The sequence below is a fragment of the Pagrus pagrus genome (assembly GCF_965226575.1).
Source record: "Pagrus pagrus genome assembly, chromosome: 4".
Lineage (NCBI taxonomy): Eukaryota > Metazoa > Chordata > Actinopteri > Spariformes > Sparidae > Pagrus > Pagrus pagrus.
The window spans coordinates 3,027,194-3,044,028 of NC_140188.1; the positions used below are offsets into that span (position 1 = coordinate 3,027,194).

Consider the following 16,835-nt stretch of genomic DNA (forward strand, 5'->3'; position numbering starts at 1 on the left):
GTCTGAGTGGGTCAGGTTCTGGATCATGTAAGAAGAAGGATTGTCTCTGCTGACAACTGACAGTCGTTGTTTCAAGTCTTCAGGTACTGTGGAGTTCTCGGACCAGAGGGCAGAGGTATTCCACAGGACGAGCTTCTCCTCACCAACAAATCTGGAGATCAGGCAGGAGTTGGCCTCCTCGGGGAGGCTGAAGGTGTAAGAGTCCCGTTCCCCTGCAATGAAGATACGTTCTTCTGCATGAATGTTGTTGATGAGAGCAAACAGCAGGAAGGAGAGCTCTGTGACTGCAGCCATTCTGCTCTGAGGACGAGCAAACACTGACACCTCTCACCCAACAACCTCTACATCAACCCTCATCAGCAGCTTGTCGTTTGTGGTTGGAGGAACGTGACTTCTTTATCTCATCATCATAGGAAACGTTGACGCATTAGGCTCTGTACCAAGAAATCTAACCTCAACAGATTAGACACATGTTGTGAAGTGACTTTTAGACACATTAAAGGTGTTAACTTGAGTTTACTGCAAGATTCATCTAAACAGAAGTCCTCAAACTAGTGACATGCTGTTACACCATGGCTCCTGAGAAGTTTCCTTATTTGCGTTATTTCTTGTAACATGTAATCAGACATGTGTGACACGTGTTCGTTTGCTTTGCTTAATTACTACGTCAATAAAACATCAGCAACACTGAGCTTCATCAGCTGTCAAAAGTAATGTGTATTTATACAACTGTATTTCTTGTAGACACTAAAGGGACTGATACTGAATAATAAAATGCAGCAAAATATTTTTATTTCATTTAGAAACACAATTAATGAAATATAATAAAAACAATCAAAACAGCATAATGTTCCAAGTACATTTAAAATGATAACAGCTCTTTTTAACCTGATTATATTTGTCATTTCTAATCAGTGATTTCATATAAATGAGTGTTTGATCAACAGGTAACACTTTATAATAACCATCATTAATGAATGGTAAATGTATAATTAATTAAAACTTGGTTAATAATTATTTCATTGCTGATAAACAATGAGATGCTTTATGCATCATGTATCAAACAACTGTAGAGGTTCATCAGGCAACTTTATAATATCATCTAAATAATGTTTACAGATGAACTGCACAGTATTTATTAATCATTTACAAACTATTATAAACAATTTGCAAATAAACTGTTCATAAAGCAGTTCATTATTTGTTAACAGTGAAATAATTATGGCGTCAAGTTGACATCAAGATATTAAAGTGTAATCTGATCCTCATCAATGATGCATCATCATGTCAGCAGCATTTTAACATTTTGACACGTTTATGTGGAGCTAATTTGAGCTCATTTTACATTATTGGGCAACTTATGTTTAAAACATATTTTCAGATTTCATACAACTGTTTAGTGTTTTATTTGTAAAATCTCAATCTGAAAAAGAACAAAAAAATAAATTAAATGCAAGATTCAAAATAAACAAATATTAATCCTTAAAATTTCCACTTAAAAACTACATAGTGCACCTTTAATTGGTTGAAAAGGTGTAAATGAATGCTGTAGATGAGCTTTTCTCCCTTTATTTTGAAGTATTCACCGGAAATCGAATTAAATATGTTGCAGTTCCTCAGTGTGACCACCAGAGGGCGCAGAACACCCTGTAATGTATTGTTAATGTATTGTTACTGTATCTTCACTGCCCTCTAGTGGTCACATGGCAGAACTGCAAACATAAAATAACTGCTACATCCGGTGTGCTTTCAAAGTAAGAGTAGTTAAGTGTCAATTTAGGTCAACCTCTCAGAGATATGTTTAATGGGGGGATCGTTGAGCTAGCTCTACAGCTAGCTTCTCCACTAGCACTGGTCACCGTCCTGCAGAGCTTTTAGTCGCATTAACAAAGTTAGCAAAGCCACCACACGGAGCTCGAGCCAGATTCTGGGTCTCTCGTGCTCACACACACGTTACGTCACTGGCAGTCAGTGCGGTGTCGTTAGGTGTGGCGGCCGCTGTGTTGTTGCTGTCGTCTTGCGGGAGTCTTGGATTAATTAACGGATCAGACCCGTATCTTCAGCTCCGTCAAGGATCCGACTGTTTGCTGGTTCTTTCTTTCGCTATCTCGAGTCAACATGGGGAACTGTCTGACTGTGGGGCCGAACGAAGCTCTGGTGGTCTCCGGTAGGTACTCCCACCCTCCCCTCCTTCTTAACGAGCTAACGAAGACAGCTAAGCTAACTGTCATGTTGATGCAGCTAACAGCAGCTAGCTGATGTCAAACCTAATCAAATGTCTCGCTCTCTTGTGAAGTCAGACAGCTAACAAATCCCTGCTGACACTCACATATCTGTGTAAAGTTCATAAATCGGGTTTAGATAACGTTAATCTGAGTTTACTGGGAACCGTAACGCTAACCTCGTTAGCAAGTAATGCAACGGCGGTGTGTTAGCAGTATTAGCAGCTATTAGCACATACGGGTACAGTTAGTGTGGATTCAAGTTAAATGTAAAATTACAAACATGTGTGAAAGCAGAAACTACAAAGTCTGGTGTGTTTTAAGCAGCTTGTCGCTTAATTTAGGCCTCACATTGATGTTCCGCCTGAAAGGGGGCGGGTTAGCTCGTCCTCCATCAGCTACTGAATGTAGCTGTAAATAATGTAAATAAAGCCGAATAACATGACCACACTGGAAGGTTTAACACGTTAAAGAGCACTCTGAGGCTTTTTTAGTGCAGCTTGTCAAGTTAATTGGACTCAGCATTTTCTTGTAAAGTATACTACAGCTGCTAATTTAAAGGGACACTGTGTAGTTTTGTCGAAATAATTCAAACTGAGAATTTTAATATTTACAATATTAATGAGGTTATAATACAAACTCAGATATACGTGTTTTTTTCCATGACTGAATAAAGGAGCTGTTCTCAGAGGAAGATGAAGTCCCCAGAACACTGTTTGAAGCTAGAAAGGTGGCAGGGTCCGCCACATATAAACAAAGTAAAACAGTATAAAATGTTGCTGTCCTCTCAGCTCAGTTTGTCTATTCACTCTTGAAAACAGAGTTTGTTTAGGCATAACAAATCCAGTCAGTGAACTACAGAGTGCCCCTTTAAGACCATTAGTCTGATTCAGAACAAGAAGAAGAAGAAGGAGAGAGATAAACATGTTTTTTTGTTTCGTTTTTTACAGTTTCAGAGGATGATAACATGTCTGCAGCTTAAAAAACATGTTCCATATTGTTTAGAGAAGAACCAAACTGGAAGAACCAGTTTAAAAACATATTGGCTTTAGTTCCACTTTTCTCTCTGTGACGTGTTGTTTCTGTTGTGTATATATAGTGTATACATACATACACACAGAATCGTTTCATAAACACATCTTTTGCAATGATTCGTCAAACCAAAGTTCTTGCCTTGTGACCCCCAAAACATAACAATGTCTTTTTGTGACCCATCGTCACCAGTTGAATATTGATAGAAAAAAGTCTAAATCTTCTGATTCCAGCTTCTTAAATATGAATATTTTCTGAATATCTTTTTTTTCCCTGACATTTTATAAACCAAACAACAAATCGATCAATTGAGAAAACAATCAACAATGAAACTAATCGCTTGTTGAAGCCCTATTATTATTTAAAACATTTTTAGGCTTAAAATTAAGAAATTGTTCAAGACTAGTGGACTGTCTAAATAAATTAATCTCTCTGCCTCTCATCACTGCTGTATAACGTAGTCGTATATCTCTGAGACACATTCCCAGATTATTCCACTGCTTCCTCACATGTTGTGTTTGCTGCTTTTCTTTTATTCAGTGTTTATTTCACTTTCTTCACTCGAGGCTCTGAAGTGGACAAAGTAAAATAAATGTTAAATGAATCCGCTGACTGCTCAGTGTTAAATCCATCAACATGTCTGTGCTTCCTCCTGCTGTTGCTACAGGTTGATATCAACATGCTACTTGTGGATAATTTATCCTGTTGTCTTAATGGACGTGTTCCTCTCCCCTCAGGTGGCTGTTGTGGCTCTGATATAAAGACCTACGTGGTGGGAGGCTGGTCCTGGGCCTGGTGGCTCATCTCGGACACTCAAAGGTGACAACGCAGTATAAACATAAGGGCTGTTTATGTTTTCCTGAAATGGAGTTGGCCTTTAAGTAGCTCCTTGAATTTTTTTTCTTTTTCCATCAAGCACGACTCACCACAGATAAGTGGATTATACTGTTAAAAGCCTTTTGGTGAAAGTGGCCAAGGTTTTTAAACAGACCGCAGCTGAAATGGACTTCTGCTGTGTTGAATTTCCACGGGGAAGTCAGAGAGATTATCTGCAGGCTGAAGAAGGAAGCTTTTCTACTACAGCCTGACTAGTATTACACAAAGTGTGTGAGAGAGGTTTCTACAGGTTCAAAGGTCTTTTTCCTTTTCGGCCGACACATTCACACTTTTCAAAGCTGCGTCACAAGACAGCGAAAGTCCTCTGGTTAATATTTCCTCACATTGATTGTTGTTACGCTCCGTCTGTTACTCTTCATCAGTGTCAGACTGACCACATGTCAGATTGTGAAATTTTCCATTATCTCATCTCCTGAGTAATGCTCTGTTGTAACGTCCATTTAATTTATGTAGGAGTCGTGGCAGTAAAACAAAAGACAGCTGAGTGGAAACACACTGCATTAAGGTGCGGCCACATCCGATTTTACTCTCTATTAATTTAAAGAGGATGAGACGTTTCCTCTTATAGCCGCAGATAGATGCAGAGTTAATCTTGATATTATCCTCCGTCCTGAGTGATCCAATCACAGGTGGACAGCTCTGAGTACCGGTGTGAACACCCCCAAGATGCATTTAGGATGCATTTGAGATCCGAGCGTTTCGAACACACTGTCTGTTTCACCTGATCCAACCATTGAACTAGTAACCACAATATCACCAGATTCCCTTAACAAATTGAGTGATTTTAAGAATTGTCGAGTGAGAAGAAACTTAACAATTATTAAGAAACTTTGCTACGACAAATTCTAAATCATTGGTGCCTTCTTGTAAATTCAGCATTAAATCAAAACATGTTTGTTTCCTTGTAAAAAGTGTCAGTTTGTGGCAGCAAGGCTGTATTTTACAAGTTCAGTAAACGGTAACGATATAGGCTACTTCTTTGACGTTTGTAGAGACAGTCCCCAGACTCCCTTAAAAAATCACTCCATTTTGTCAGTTGAGTTTGGAGAAACTTTATAAACTTTGTGAAACGCTGTCTACAATAAATTCTTAATTATTTGGACCTTCTTGTTAATTCGGCAAACATTATACATGAAGATCATTTTTTTGTGTGAAAAACATCATATCCATTTGTTCCTTCATTCGCCCAAGATGTTGTCAGACGAGACATTATACGAAAAAGAAATACGTACTTTATTTTACAGATAAATTCCATTTTCGTTAATTGTTATTACTAATTATTATTATATATTAACTTTATATCAACATTTTGTTTTGACATTCATATCGTGAGTGTCTTAAAGTGGAATAATATACATTATTTACTCAATCAACGACAGATTGCCTGTAAAAAAATCTTCACTATCCTCTGGCTTTTTAAATTAATGTAGAGATATTTTTATGTTGCTCTGATGTTGCTCTCAGAGTCACCCCTCACAGCAGACATTAGATAATGAACGTTTTTAATCCACATTAACTCAATAACGTGAAATAATAAGACTCAGTGTGTTGATAATTTATATATCATTTAACATCTATAGATTATTTTTAAAGTCTCTTCGTGCACTAATAAATGTGCTTGTGCTCCTTGCTGCAGGATAACTCTGGAGATCATGACTCTGCAGCCTCGCTGTGAGGATGTAGAGACAGCAGAGGGCGTAGCCATCACTGTCACAGGTGTGGCTCAGGTAAGACCACAGCCCAGTGTGTTTCTCAGCTACAGGGGACTTAATCTGTTATCAATAGTGTTTAACCACATTAATCTTTTATACTTCATACTTTAAATGTGTCACAAGGACAGAATATCAAAAACTAGTTCCTGATTATGTGTATTTGTCCTCTTATATTTTATCTGTTATTTCTTATTTTATTTTTACTTTATTACACCCTCTTTTATTCTCAAATATTCTCATCCTCTTTTTATCTTATTGTTCTTCAGCACTTGGAGTTGCATTTGATGTTTAACGTGTGCGATATAAATAAAGTTTGGCTGATGTTGTGACGTCACTCTGTCACTGTGTCGTCTTCAGGTGAAGGTCATGACGGAGCAGGACCTGCTGGCTGTGGCTTGTGAGCAGTTTCTGGGTAAATCAGTCATGGAGATCAAAGCTGTGGTTCTGCAGACTTTGGAGGGACATCTGCGCTCCATTCTCGGTACGGACATTGATTTTATTTGAACTGTGTGTTTGTCAAAATTAGGACACCTGAAATCTGAACATTTTCAATGAGTCTGCTGATTATTTCTTGATTCATTATTTTTGATGGTATAGTTTAGACAGTTTCTGAGAGTGGAAGGTGTCGTCTTCAAATGTTGTCTTTTGTCTTTTTAACCAACAGTCCAATGCAGAAGATCGTCAAATCGACAAATTTATTAAACAGAGTAAAGAAGCAAATCTTTAAACAACTAATCCTCTTAACTCAAGAATGATTTGTCATGGCAGCAGTGCAGTATCTGTCATGCATATTGTTATCACAAGAAAACCCAAAGACTCTTTGATTTCATGTCAGTTTAGTCAAAAGATTAAACAGTTTTATTATGAGCTTCAGAAAATTTGGCCAAAGAAATAAAATGGCTCAACACTCATGATGAAAACAGTGTGGCTGCTAGTTTCTGTCGTACTGTTGTTTGACTTGCACGGTAGACATGTTCATGTGACATACAGATATTGACTGTGTCTCTGTGCTGTAGGTACTTTGACTGTGGAGCAGATCTATCAGGACAGGGACCAGTTTGCTAAACTGGTGAGGGAGGTAGCAGCTCCAGACGTGGGCAGGATGGGCATCGAGGTCCTCAGCTTTACCATCAAGGTGGGTTAAAGGTGAAACACTGGCCGGTGGTCTGTCAGCCACCAGTACATGCAGTGATTATAATACCTGATTGAGATATTAATGAAGCTATCGAGCGATACGGGTAAAAATAATACAGTTCAGTATAGATTTAGACATGAAGAGAAACGGTACGTCTCAATCCAGTGCAGTCCATGTGTCTGTTCAGCACGTGTGAATAAAGATAGAAGGTTTCCGTGTTGGATTGTGTTTTCTGAACACCTGAAAACCCTCAGAACTAGAGAGAGCACCGTCCTAGTCAGAGCACTCCGGCCTTCATTAGCAGTACAGCACATTGTGTTCAGCCACAACGGGGCGTAACATTCCTGGTCCAGCATGAGCGGCGCACACAGAGCAGGACCAGTGACCAGTCTTCCTCACATCTTAGCTCTTCTCTGAGGGGATGTAAGCCAGGAAGACACCCGAGGACAGGACGTCCTCGCTCACTCCAGAGTCTAAGCTGTCAGATATGTAGAAATAATTTAGGAACAATTTAAATAAAAAAAAAAAAATTGTTTATGGATGCTGCTGACTCGTAACGTTAAGTTATTTTACATGACTGACGAAGAGGCAGCTTGTGCACATTTCTCTATGAAAACATGAATATACACATAAAATCTTAAAGACACAATAAGCTCCATTCGATGTATTTTGTAGTTAACTGTCCTAAAATTTTAACAAACATCAGCAACTACAACTAGCTCGTGTTTGTAGTTTTGACTCCAACAAAGCTCTAGAAAATAGTTTGATTTTGAAGTAATTTTACTGCTCCAGCTCTTCCAGCAGTATTTCAGAAAGCTTTTTGAATATCTAGATAATGTTGTTTACTGGCCTCAATGATCATAGCATGAACATTTGATGCACTGTAAAAGTCATGAGCTTCATAAACTGGTCACTTCTCTAAAATCTTCAGTGTCAGAGGTTCATGTTTCTGTTTGTTGGGCACTGCCTGAATCTGATGCACACACACTTTCAGCTCTGTGTGCATCGTTGTGACTGTGAGCGCTGTGTTGTATCCATTTCTGTATGAACGACCATTAAGAGGCCAGCATGCGGGAAACAGAGTGTGTGTTTCTAAGCTGAGCAGTACTGCAGGAGTCATATCTGCTCATTAGAGAAGTCGTCTCTGCAGTTTCATGGGTCTGATAAGTGACTGGTGGGAGAGTTTATTGTTGTTGATTAGAGCAAATTGAAGTGTGGTGCCGATGCAGCGGCTGACCACGCTGCTCTGCTGGAAGCCCAGAGTACATTTCTATCACGTCAGTTAGGCGGGTCCAGATGGTTTCTGATGCAAGAGGACCAGTAAGCTAATTAGTAAAGGCCTCAGACATTCATGGGTTGACTTTTAAGTACTTTTCTTTACATCTTGTATTGTAGATATTACTTGCAAATATATCCTGTTGGAGTCCTGATGTTCTTTATGTTTTTGTCGAATGTAGCTGAGATGTCAACAGCTCGAGTAAATGAGGCCTTTGTGGCAGCAGCTGACAGAAGTATTATGTTCCAACAATGTATAAGAGCTGAAGGTTTGTTTAGTTACTCAGTTACTCAGTGCAGCACCCAGAGGATTATTTTACATAAAATATAAGAAATGTCCCCATATTTCTTGGATGACCTCCAGTTTTCCTTTGATAGCACAAGTTTCTCCAAAGTAAGGTAATGAGTTAGATCCCTGAACCATTGACTAACATTCGGTTTGTCTGGGTTTTTCCAAAAGAGAGCCATTGTATGTTTAGCTCGGAGAACACAACATGTCATCATTTTCTTCTTGGTCTTATTGATATTCAATCCCTCGGGGAACAGTCGAAGGATGCACATCTGTGGACATATTGGTAACCTTTCAGACACAATCTGTGATAGTATATCAAGTACATCTGATTCTCGGGCACTCCCATAGACAGTGGAACAGTTTGCCTTTTCCACATGACATTTTACACCGTAGTCTGGGACATTGGGGTTGAAATGGTGGAGTAAAGACTGTTAACAGTTTAAAAACTGTTTAAACTCTCGTTTGAAACTGGAATAATCTGTGTTGAGAGAAATGGGATATTTAAAAAACATGTTCACTACAAATCACGTTTGTTACTTCAAAGTGAATTGACTGACTGATTGATTGATTGGATAGTTTGAATTTACCATGTAGGCTCACATTCAAGTTGTTTGTCACACCAGTTATACAATTACAACTGTCTGAAACATCGCTACACAAGAACAATAGTTAAAACAGTTGTAAAACACAGAAGAACAATAATAAAATGTGCATGATACATAAAGTAAGGCCGATCTATAAGCATTAAGCTTTGATTTGAAGTTTCTGGTTTGTTCTGTTGCCTGGATTGCTGTGTTTGTATGTAACCACAAGATGGCGCCTCAGTTAGTAAAGCAAACACAGGTAACTACAGGTGACACAGATGATGAGCTGGTGACTGATTCATGTTATTCTATAGGATGAGTTAAGAGCAGTTGAACTTTGCTCCCCTGATCTAACTTGTGAAGAGATGAGGACTTTAATCCACTCCAAGGAAACGGCTCTGAGGAAATCTGTACCCTATCCTGAACATAACTACTGATTAAAAACAGACATGTTAAATAACCAGAGGCTCCTGAGGACTGTGATAGGTGGAAATGGAATAAAAACCAGCATAGACACCTTTATTTGACAGTTACAAGACAGGAAATCATGGGAGAGAGAGGGGATGTGACACGCAGCAAAGGACGTCTGGCCGGGATTCGAACCGCGGTCGGCTGCGTACGTGGTATTAAACTTCGCTATGCCATGGCCACCCCACACTAGCTTTGTGTCCCATCTTGGCCACCCCAGTAAAAATGTCCTGGACACGCCACTGCAGACGACGAGCTCTTAGCTCACAACAAAATTAGATTTTGACAAATGGAGCAAATGAATTGAGTCTCATCTGTTGCAGCCTCACTTCATGTCGGCTTACACAGATGTTTTTACATTTAAAGAATCTTGTCAGTTCATTTATTATTTTATTTAAAACAGCGACAGTGAAAAATAAATGTATTGTATCAATGATAATATTCATTTGTTGTATAGGGCACGTATAACAACAACAACAACAAAAAAAAGAGTAATAAATACAGCTGTAGGACAGATTTTAAACTGACTAAACCTTCTTCAATCTCTAATATTTGTTGGGATCGCACTCAATGCATTTTGTTGAGCAATGTTTAAAATAACAGTCCCCTCGCTGAAGATCTTGTCTTATTTCACCTCGAGCTGTCAGATGTACATTTTATTAAGGGATGAGGGAGCGAAACCAAACAGTACTGGTCCTAAACGCAAACAGTTCAAGGCTCAAAAGTTGTATTTTTCAATAATATTGCAATAATGGTACGAGTTTGTTTTTTTTGTCCAGTGTTTTAAGAGCTCATTTAAACTGTTAATAAAGTGGTCGTATGGTTGTTTCTCAGGCCTGTGACCAGGAGGGGGCGCTATAAGACAGATGCACTAAAATTGATAAACCATGTTTGATTTTACCTGAGATATACTTGGTATGTTTTTTTAGGATTATCAAGCTTGAATACTTGAAATGGTTGACAGCCTCTACCTTTCCTCCTTTCAGTCAGATCTCAGAATCAGGAGAGTCGACTTATTTTACTGGAGATGAACATGGCGACCATCTTGGCAGCGTTTAAAGACGGGCATGAGTGTTGTTGCTGTTTTGATTGTGAGGCTGATCTCTGTACATGTTGACCTGTGTGTCTGTGCTCACAGGATGTGTACGATAAACTGGATTACCTGAGCTCCCTCGGGAAGACCCAGACCGCTGCTGTCCAGAGGGATGCAGACATCGGCGTGGCTGAGGCAGAGAGGGATGCTGGGATACGGGTGAGTAAGGAGGCTCTAGCAGGTGAGAAGCCGATTCTGTTGTGCTCAACATTTAACTAAACTTTACATCTTCATCGTCTCACAGGAAGCAGAGTGTAAGAAGGAGATGATGGACGTCAAATTCCAGGCCGACACCAAGATGGCCGACTCCAAGCGAGAGCTGGAGCTGCAGAAAGCTTCTTTCAACCAGGAAGTCAACACTAAGGTGAGCGCCTGGATGTTTAAAAACAACGTGTGTTACCTCAGGTGTGTGCGCTTCAGAAACGTGACAGTCTGTGTGCTGATGTGTTCAGAAAGCCGAGGCCCAGCTGGCGTACGAGCTGCAGGCGGCCAAGGAGCAGCAGAAGATCCGTCTGGAGGAGATCGAGATCCAGGTGGTGCAGAGGAAGAAGGAGATCACCATCGAGGAGAAGGAGATCGCCCGGACAGACAGGGAGCTCATTGCTACTGTGAAGAGGCCCGCTGAGGCCGAGGCCTACAAGATGCAGCAGCTGGCTGAGGGGCACAAGTGAGTGAGAAACTGTCGGTTAAAGGGGCATTCAGACAGTTTTATCAGCTGTTTCTACCAGAATCAGCAGCACAACACTTTATTTCTCTCTAAATATTCTGACACATTTACCAGAACTTTATGCAAATCAGATGAGCTGCAGCTGTGCTCATTTGCATCTGTAGTCCTCCCACCAAGTAAATATCCCCTCGTGTGAGGCAGAGAGTCAGTTTTGAAAGTAAATGGTATTGAAAAGCAAATCTGTCGGCTCCTGTAGTGTCAACATCCCACTTTTCAACGGCTCAACAGGAAAACCAGAGGTCGGCAGTTGCAGAGCAGCAACATCACTGTACTTCTGGTCGACATTTATTGTCTTTATTTTAGTTAAAGTCGTACCTGCAGGGTGGATGATTATCTGTCACACGGCATGAAACCCACCTGAGAACTCAGCATGCCACATTTCCATCTGCTGTGGTCATGCCACCTCCATTTTGTGCAACACGCATACATTATTTTATTTTTTGATGGGACCAAATATCAGACAAATAATTGTTTGTAAAGATAATCTGTGAAAAGAGTTTAACAGCGAGATGTTGTGTTGATGGGTGAATCAGATATCAGTTATTTTAACACGTGTGTTTCCCCACTTCAGGATGAAGACGGTGCTGATCGCCCAGGCCGAGGCGGAGAAGATCAGGAAGATCGGTGAGGCGCAGGCTTCCTCCATCTCAGCCGTGGGAAAGGCGGAGGCTGAGAAGATGAGACTGAAGGCGGAGGCCTACCAGCAGTACGGAGAGGCAGCTAAGACTGCGCTGGTGCTCGAGGCCCTGCCGAAGGTAACACATGGATTGGTTCAAGAGAACTTTCAGTTTCATCGGAAATACAGTTTTTCGCTTTCTTGTGAAGGGTTAGTCAAGAAGACGGATACCACTGCTCACCTCTGTCCCTGAGATATGAAGCTAGTTAGCTTAGCCTAGAAAACAGACAGGAATGAAAAGGGGACAAGTAGCCAGACTGTGTCTAAACCTCAAGTTCCCATGAAGTCAAGTCAATCGATGTTTAGGTGTTTTTATCACATATGCTGTATTTCTCACCTTTATGCCAGTATCAGGCCCAATAAATGAACAAATAATGAAGCTTTATTTCCTTTTAGAAAACTAACTAATAATATTCAGCTCTTGAATCCAAATTCAGAATGAACACACAGTGGTAGTATTTTTTCGTCAGCTCTCTGTCTTACTCTGGGATCACCACAGCTGCTTCATCTTAATGATTCATCACTCATGAATCTATGACCTGTTAAAGAATCACATGATTATTTCCTGCTTACAGTAAACACTTAACCGTATCGTTGCAGATTGCTTCCAAGGTAGCAGCTCCATTAGCCAGGACCAACGAGATAGTCATCCTCAGCGGGGAGGGCAGCCGTGTGACGGGCGAGGTGAACCGCCTTCTGGCTGAACTTCCTGTGTCTGTCAACGCTCTCACAGGAGTGGATCTGTCAAAGGTAGGCCGGCTTTATCTTGTAGATTTGACTGCATGTGTAGTTTTACTGAACTGTTAAATGCAGGAGGGATTCAGCTCTGATAATTTGACTATCAAGGCTGTTCAACTCTGGCTTTGTAGGACGACACTGAAAGTCGTGATGATTCAGCTCATGTTTCTGTGTTTGTTTGTGTCCATACTTTAACTTTTGAAAGGGCTGACTTCATTTTATTTCTCAGTTATTTGTTATTTACTGTACATAAAGTATTATGTGTTGCAGTGTGGGAGTGGTGGTTATAATGTGCCATTCAACAGTTAATTAAAGGGGTACTCTCATGATTTAGTATCGCACTTTCCTAAAGTCAGGGGCCACCGTGCCTCATGTTGCAGAGGCCTGAGATACCATGGCTGATAGTGCAGAGTAGACCCTCTCTGACTTATAAACGCCCACATGTTTTAAAACATACCTCTGATTCATAACGCAGAAATAAAAGGACTCGAAATCATCCAGTCGAGCCAAGTCAATCCAGCTTAGTTCTGGAAAATTCACCATGATTTGTTTCAGCGCCTCAGAGTTTCATTGTCCTCTCTCGACAGATGCCGCTGCTGCAGAAGATGGCCGGTGCTCAAGCCTGAAATCTCCACACGACTCCAGTATCTGTTGTATGCACTCTGATAGACTGCCTTTAATACACTTGAAGAATTTTGTTGTTTTATACGTATATACTGTATACCAAGTGAATTTTGGAAACCTCTGGTGCCTTACTTTATACAGGACCAGAATATCTGCATGCACTGCTGCTCACTCAAAGATGTTTTTTATTTAGTTTGAAAACGGGAACATTTTGTGTCTTTTTGTGTTTTTATTTTGTATTTAAATAATTTATATATATCGGCCCGGTTGTATGAAACGTCACAGAAGAGGAGAGCTGATATCAGCCGGGTGTGATGGTCGAGTCTCACCCAGGTTAGATTCATGTTGTCACGTGGCCTGACAGCTGATGTTAGCAGCTGTTCTCTGGTGTTTCTACACTGAGGCGTCTCTTTACCGTCCGTGTGTTGCAGATCTTTTTGTTGATTTAAATACCTCTTTCTGTGGTTAGGCACATCTGCATTCCCTAGATAATCTGAATTTTTTTCTTGTTTTAATTGTAGAGCTTTCTTTGTATTGTACATGTTGTAATTTTTAACTATCAAATATTATTCAGGTTATTTTGTCTCACTGGTTGATTTTTACAATGTGACAGGTGCTCACAATCGTAAAGAAGCTCCTTTCATTCAAGAAGTTTCATTCTCCACAAACTGTTGATATCAGGCATGAAATGTATGACTATTATTTATTTTCTGGCAGGAAAACAGGAAGCAAGTTCTGATCTTGTGCTAATATGGTTAGCTTGTAATATGGTAATTTAATATTTAATGTGGTTGTAACGTAAAATGGTACTAGTTTTGGCCTCGATTGAGTCTTAAAAAATCCGGTGGTGTTTAAAAAAAAAAGAAAAAAGATGGAAAGAGGAGAAGAAGGATCCGATGGGCAAAATGTAAAAACAACCAGCTTGGATTTGTGTGAAATATGTTAATAATGTGGGCAAAGCTTCATGTGAATAGATTCTGACAATGAAAAGCCAAACAGTGATGCCAAATAGAATAGATTGTCTTTTATTTTGTATTGTATCAGAAGGATACTGCATAGTTTATCTGAGGTTTAATTTCATACTACAAATATCTTTAGATGCTAAGCCATGTTTGACAGCGTGTCAACAAACCAAACTTTTACACATTTTTCAGAGAAACGCGCTTTCTGTTCAGTGTACGTCCGTGTCGATTTGGTTTCATAACTGTGACGTCTTAGCAGAGATTTTTAACTTATCAAATGTTTGACCTGTTTTAAAGGAACTGTTCACCAAAAAAATGTAGTCATCATCTCCTCCCTCCATGCTGATGGAAGTCAGCTGCAGTTTCGTAGTCCACAAAACATTTCTGGAGCTTCACAGAAAAACAGCGTTGCAGCGTCCTCAACTGAAGCAGCTGGAGACTTGTTTTAAAATGTAAAAATCAGCCAAAAAACATAAAATGGCTCCATACAGCTCGTCCCAAATGACGTAATTTACACTCTAGACACGCGGTGGAGCTTGTGCACCCACCTCAGATTTTAGCGCAGCAGCGACAGTGAAGTTTTAAAATGGTTTCTACAGAAGCCAAAACATCTCAAATTGATGTGAAAAGATTATTTACACCCTTGTCGTGCAGTCAAGCTCGTGCACCCCCTTTAGTTTAGCAGCTACAGTGGAGATTTGGCGTAAATAACGTCTTTAGGAATCAATTTGGGATCTCAGGCTTCCAGAGACTGTATGCAGCCATTTTGGTCATCATCTACTTCAGTTTAGGAGAACGCTGCAACGCTGTTTTGCTGTGAAGCTCCAGAAATGTTTTGTGGACCACGTAACTTCACCTCACTTTCCATCAGCATTGGGTGAGGAGATAATAACTCAATTTTCTTTTTTGGGTGAAGTTATCCTTTAATCAGTGACATTGTTGTTTGTAAATAGTCACAATGTTTTGTTGTTTTGGGGTCTGATGCACCACATTTTAAGCTCCAGTGCAGCAGTTCACTCTGATGCAACATTAACTGTCGAAGGTTTTTGGAAAACATTTGCAGATACAGAATATTATCCGGCAGATCCGTACTATGAAATGTATCTCATCCACGTAGACACTTCAGAAGAAGTGAGCTGAGTGGATTCTGGCAGCCAGAACCGGCTCGTCTCCTCTCAGTGCTGTAAAAAGCTGCACTCACCCACATTAAACCTGAACTAGCATGACAGTGATGTTTAGTTTGAACCTCATTTCTCAAGCAGGTAAAACAACAAATACAGAGGTAGTTTTATGTATGGCTGAAGAAGCAGCCACTGCGAGCATACTGACACAGAATTCACAGAGGACTGTTATGATTATTGATGTTGATGAAGTTTTTTGTGCTCATCCTGAGTTGATTTATGTTTTAGAGTAACTTGACAAATGCTGTGACCATAATGATTTGTTTAGCTTCAGATGTCCAGTGTATATATGACATGTTTGTGTTATATTCCTACTGTTATTTACAACACGTACACTGTGTCTCAAACAGCCTTGAGTTCCTGTATGCTCTTGCTGCATGTCATCTGTCTGTACTCAGAATAATCAGTTCACTCTTCGCTACTTGTCCTTCTAATAAATCCAAATGCCATCATTTATCTGTTTTTTGCTATTTACTATACTATTTACGATACTGTAACCTTAAAAAATAACTCAAATTATGAACAGCATGAGAAGAAATACTGTTCTGATGTTTTGATGTATTGTTGCAGAGATATGTACTGAAGATATGCTAACCAGCTAGCCCCAGTCCGTCACCGTCTAAAGCTGTGCGAGCGGATTAAACACCAACACTGTTCTGAGCCCCCAGTCCAGACTGCTAGCTCCACGGCTAACTGAGCTAACCACCCTACTGGCAGCTACAGTTAGCAGCAGCTAGTGACAACACTTTGATATGCTGCCCCCTATTTGTTTGGAGTATGACATCCACTGGTGGCCAGTTCTTACATATTGCACCTTTTTTAAAACGTATATTCAATCATGAATGTGCTTCTAGGCAGGGCGTTATAATGACACACACATGGTTGAAACTCTTAATAGAAAATAAAACTAGGGTTGTGTTATAATCTCTTTGCGTGCTTTGTTTATTTTTTTGTCGGTTTTGGTTAGTATCAGTTTCCAACCAGTTATTTGGGCCTTTTTATGATTTTTGTTGAGGCACAAAGAACACTTTCATTATAATGGATATTTACAGGGTTAATATCAGACTTAATCATGTCATTTCCACTTTTAAAATCAAATCTAGGCCAGGTTGTCGAAAGTAATTTAATAAATGTACTCAAATACTGTAATATAATACAATACTGACAGGATATTCTACATAATTTTTTTTTTTTTTAATAATTAAAGCAGATTTTTG

At 39.8% G+C, this 16,835-nt stretch overlaps 1 protein-coding gene across 1 annotated transcript; it reads left to right on the top strand.

The window, feature by feature from the left end:
• The first annotated feature begins 1,799 nt into the window (after positions 1 to 1,799).
• On the top strand, positions 1,800 to 16,070 carry LOC311255654 (flotillin-2). Its single transcript, XM_084350297.1, has 11 exons — positions 1,800 to 2,167; positions 3,992 to 4,073; positions 5,788 to 5,878; positions 6,221 to 6,344; positions 6,880 to 6,998; positions 10,756 to 10,869; positions 10,955 to 11,074; positions 11,163 to 11,377; positions 12,009 to 12,192; positions 12,714 to 12,863; positions 13,439 to 16,070. The coding sequence occupies exons 1-11, from the start codon at positions 2,119 to 2,121 to the stop codon at positions 13,475 to 13,477; spliced, it is 1,287 nt and encodes a 428-aa protein (XP_084206423.1). The 5' UTR covers positions 1,800 to 2,118; the 3' UTR covers positions 13,478 to 16,070.
• Positions 16,071 to 16,835: the final 765 nt, after the last annotated feature.

Excerpts from the sequence above, each read along its gene's own strand:
- LOC311255654 (XM_084350297.1), top strand. The coding sequence starts at position 2,119 with ATGGGGAACTGTCTGACTGTGGGGCCGAACGAAGCTCTGGTGGTCTCC. Across the intron at positions 6,345-6,879 it reads ACATCTGCGCTCCATTCTCG|GTACTTTGACTGTGGAGCAG; the intron begins GTACGGACATTG and ends TCTGTGCTGTAG. Across the intron at positions 11,075-11,162 it reads ACCAGGAAGTCAACACTAAG|AAAGCCGAGGCCCAGCTGGC; the intron begins GTGAGCGCCTGG and ends TGATGTGTTCAG.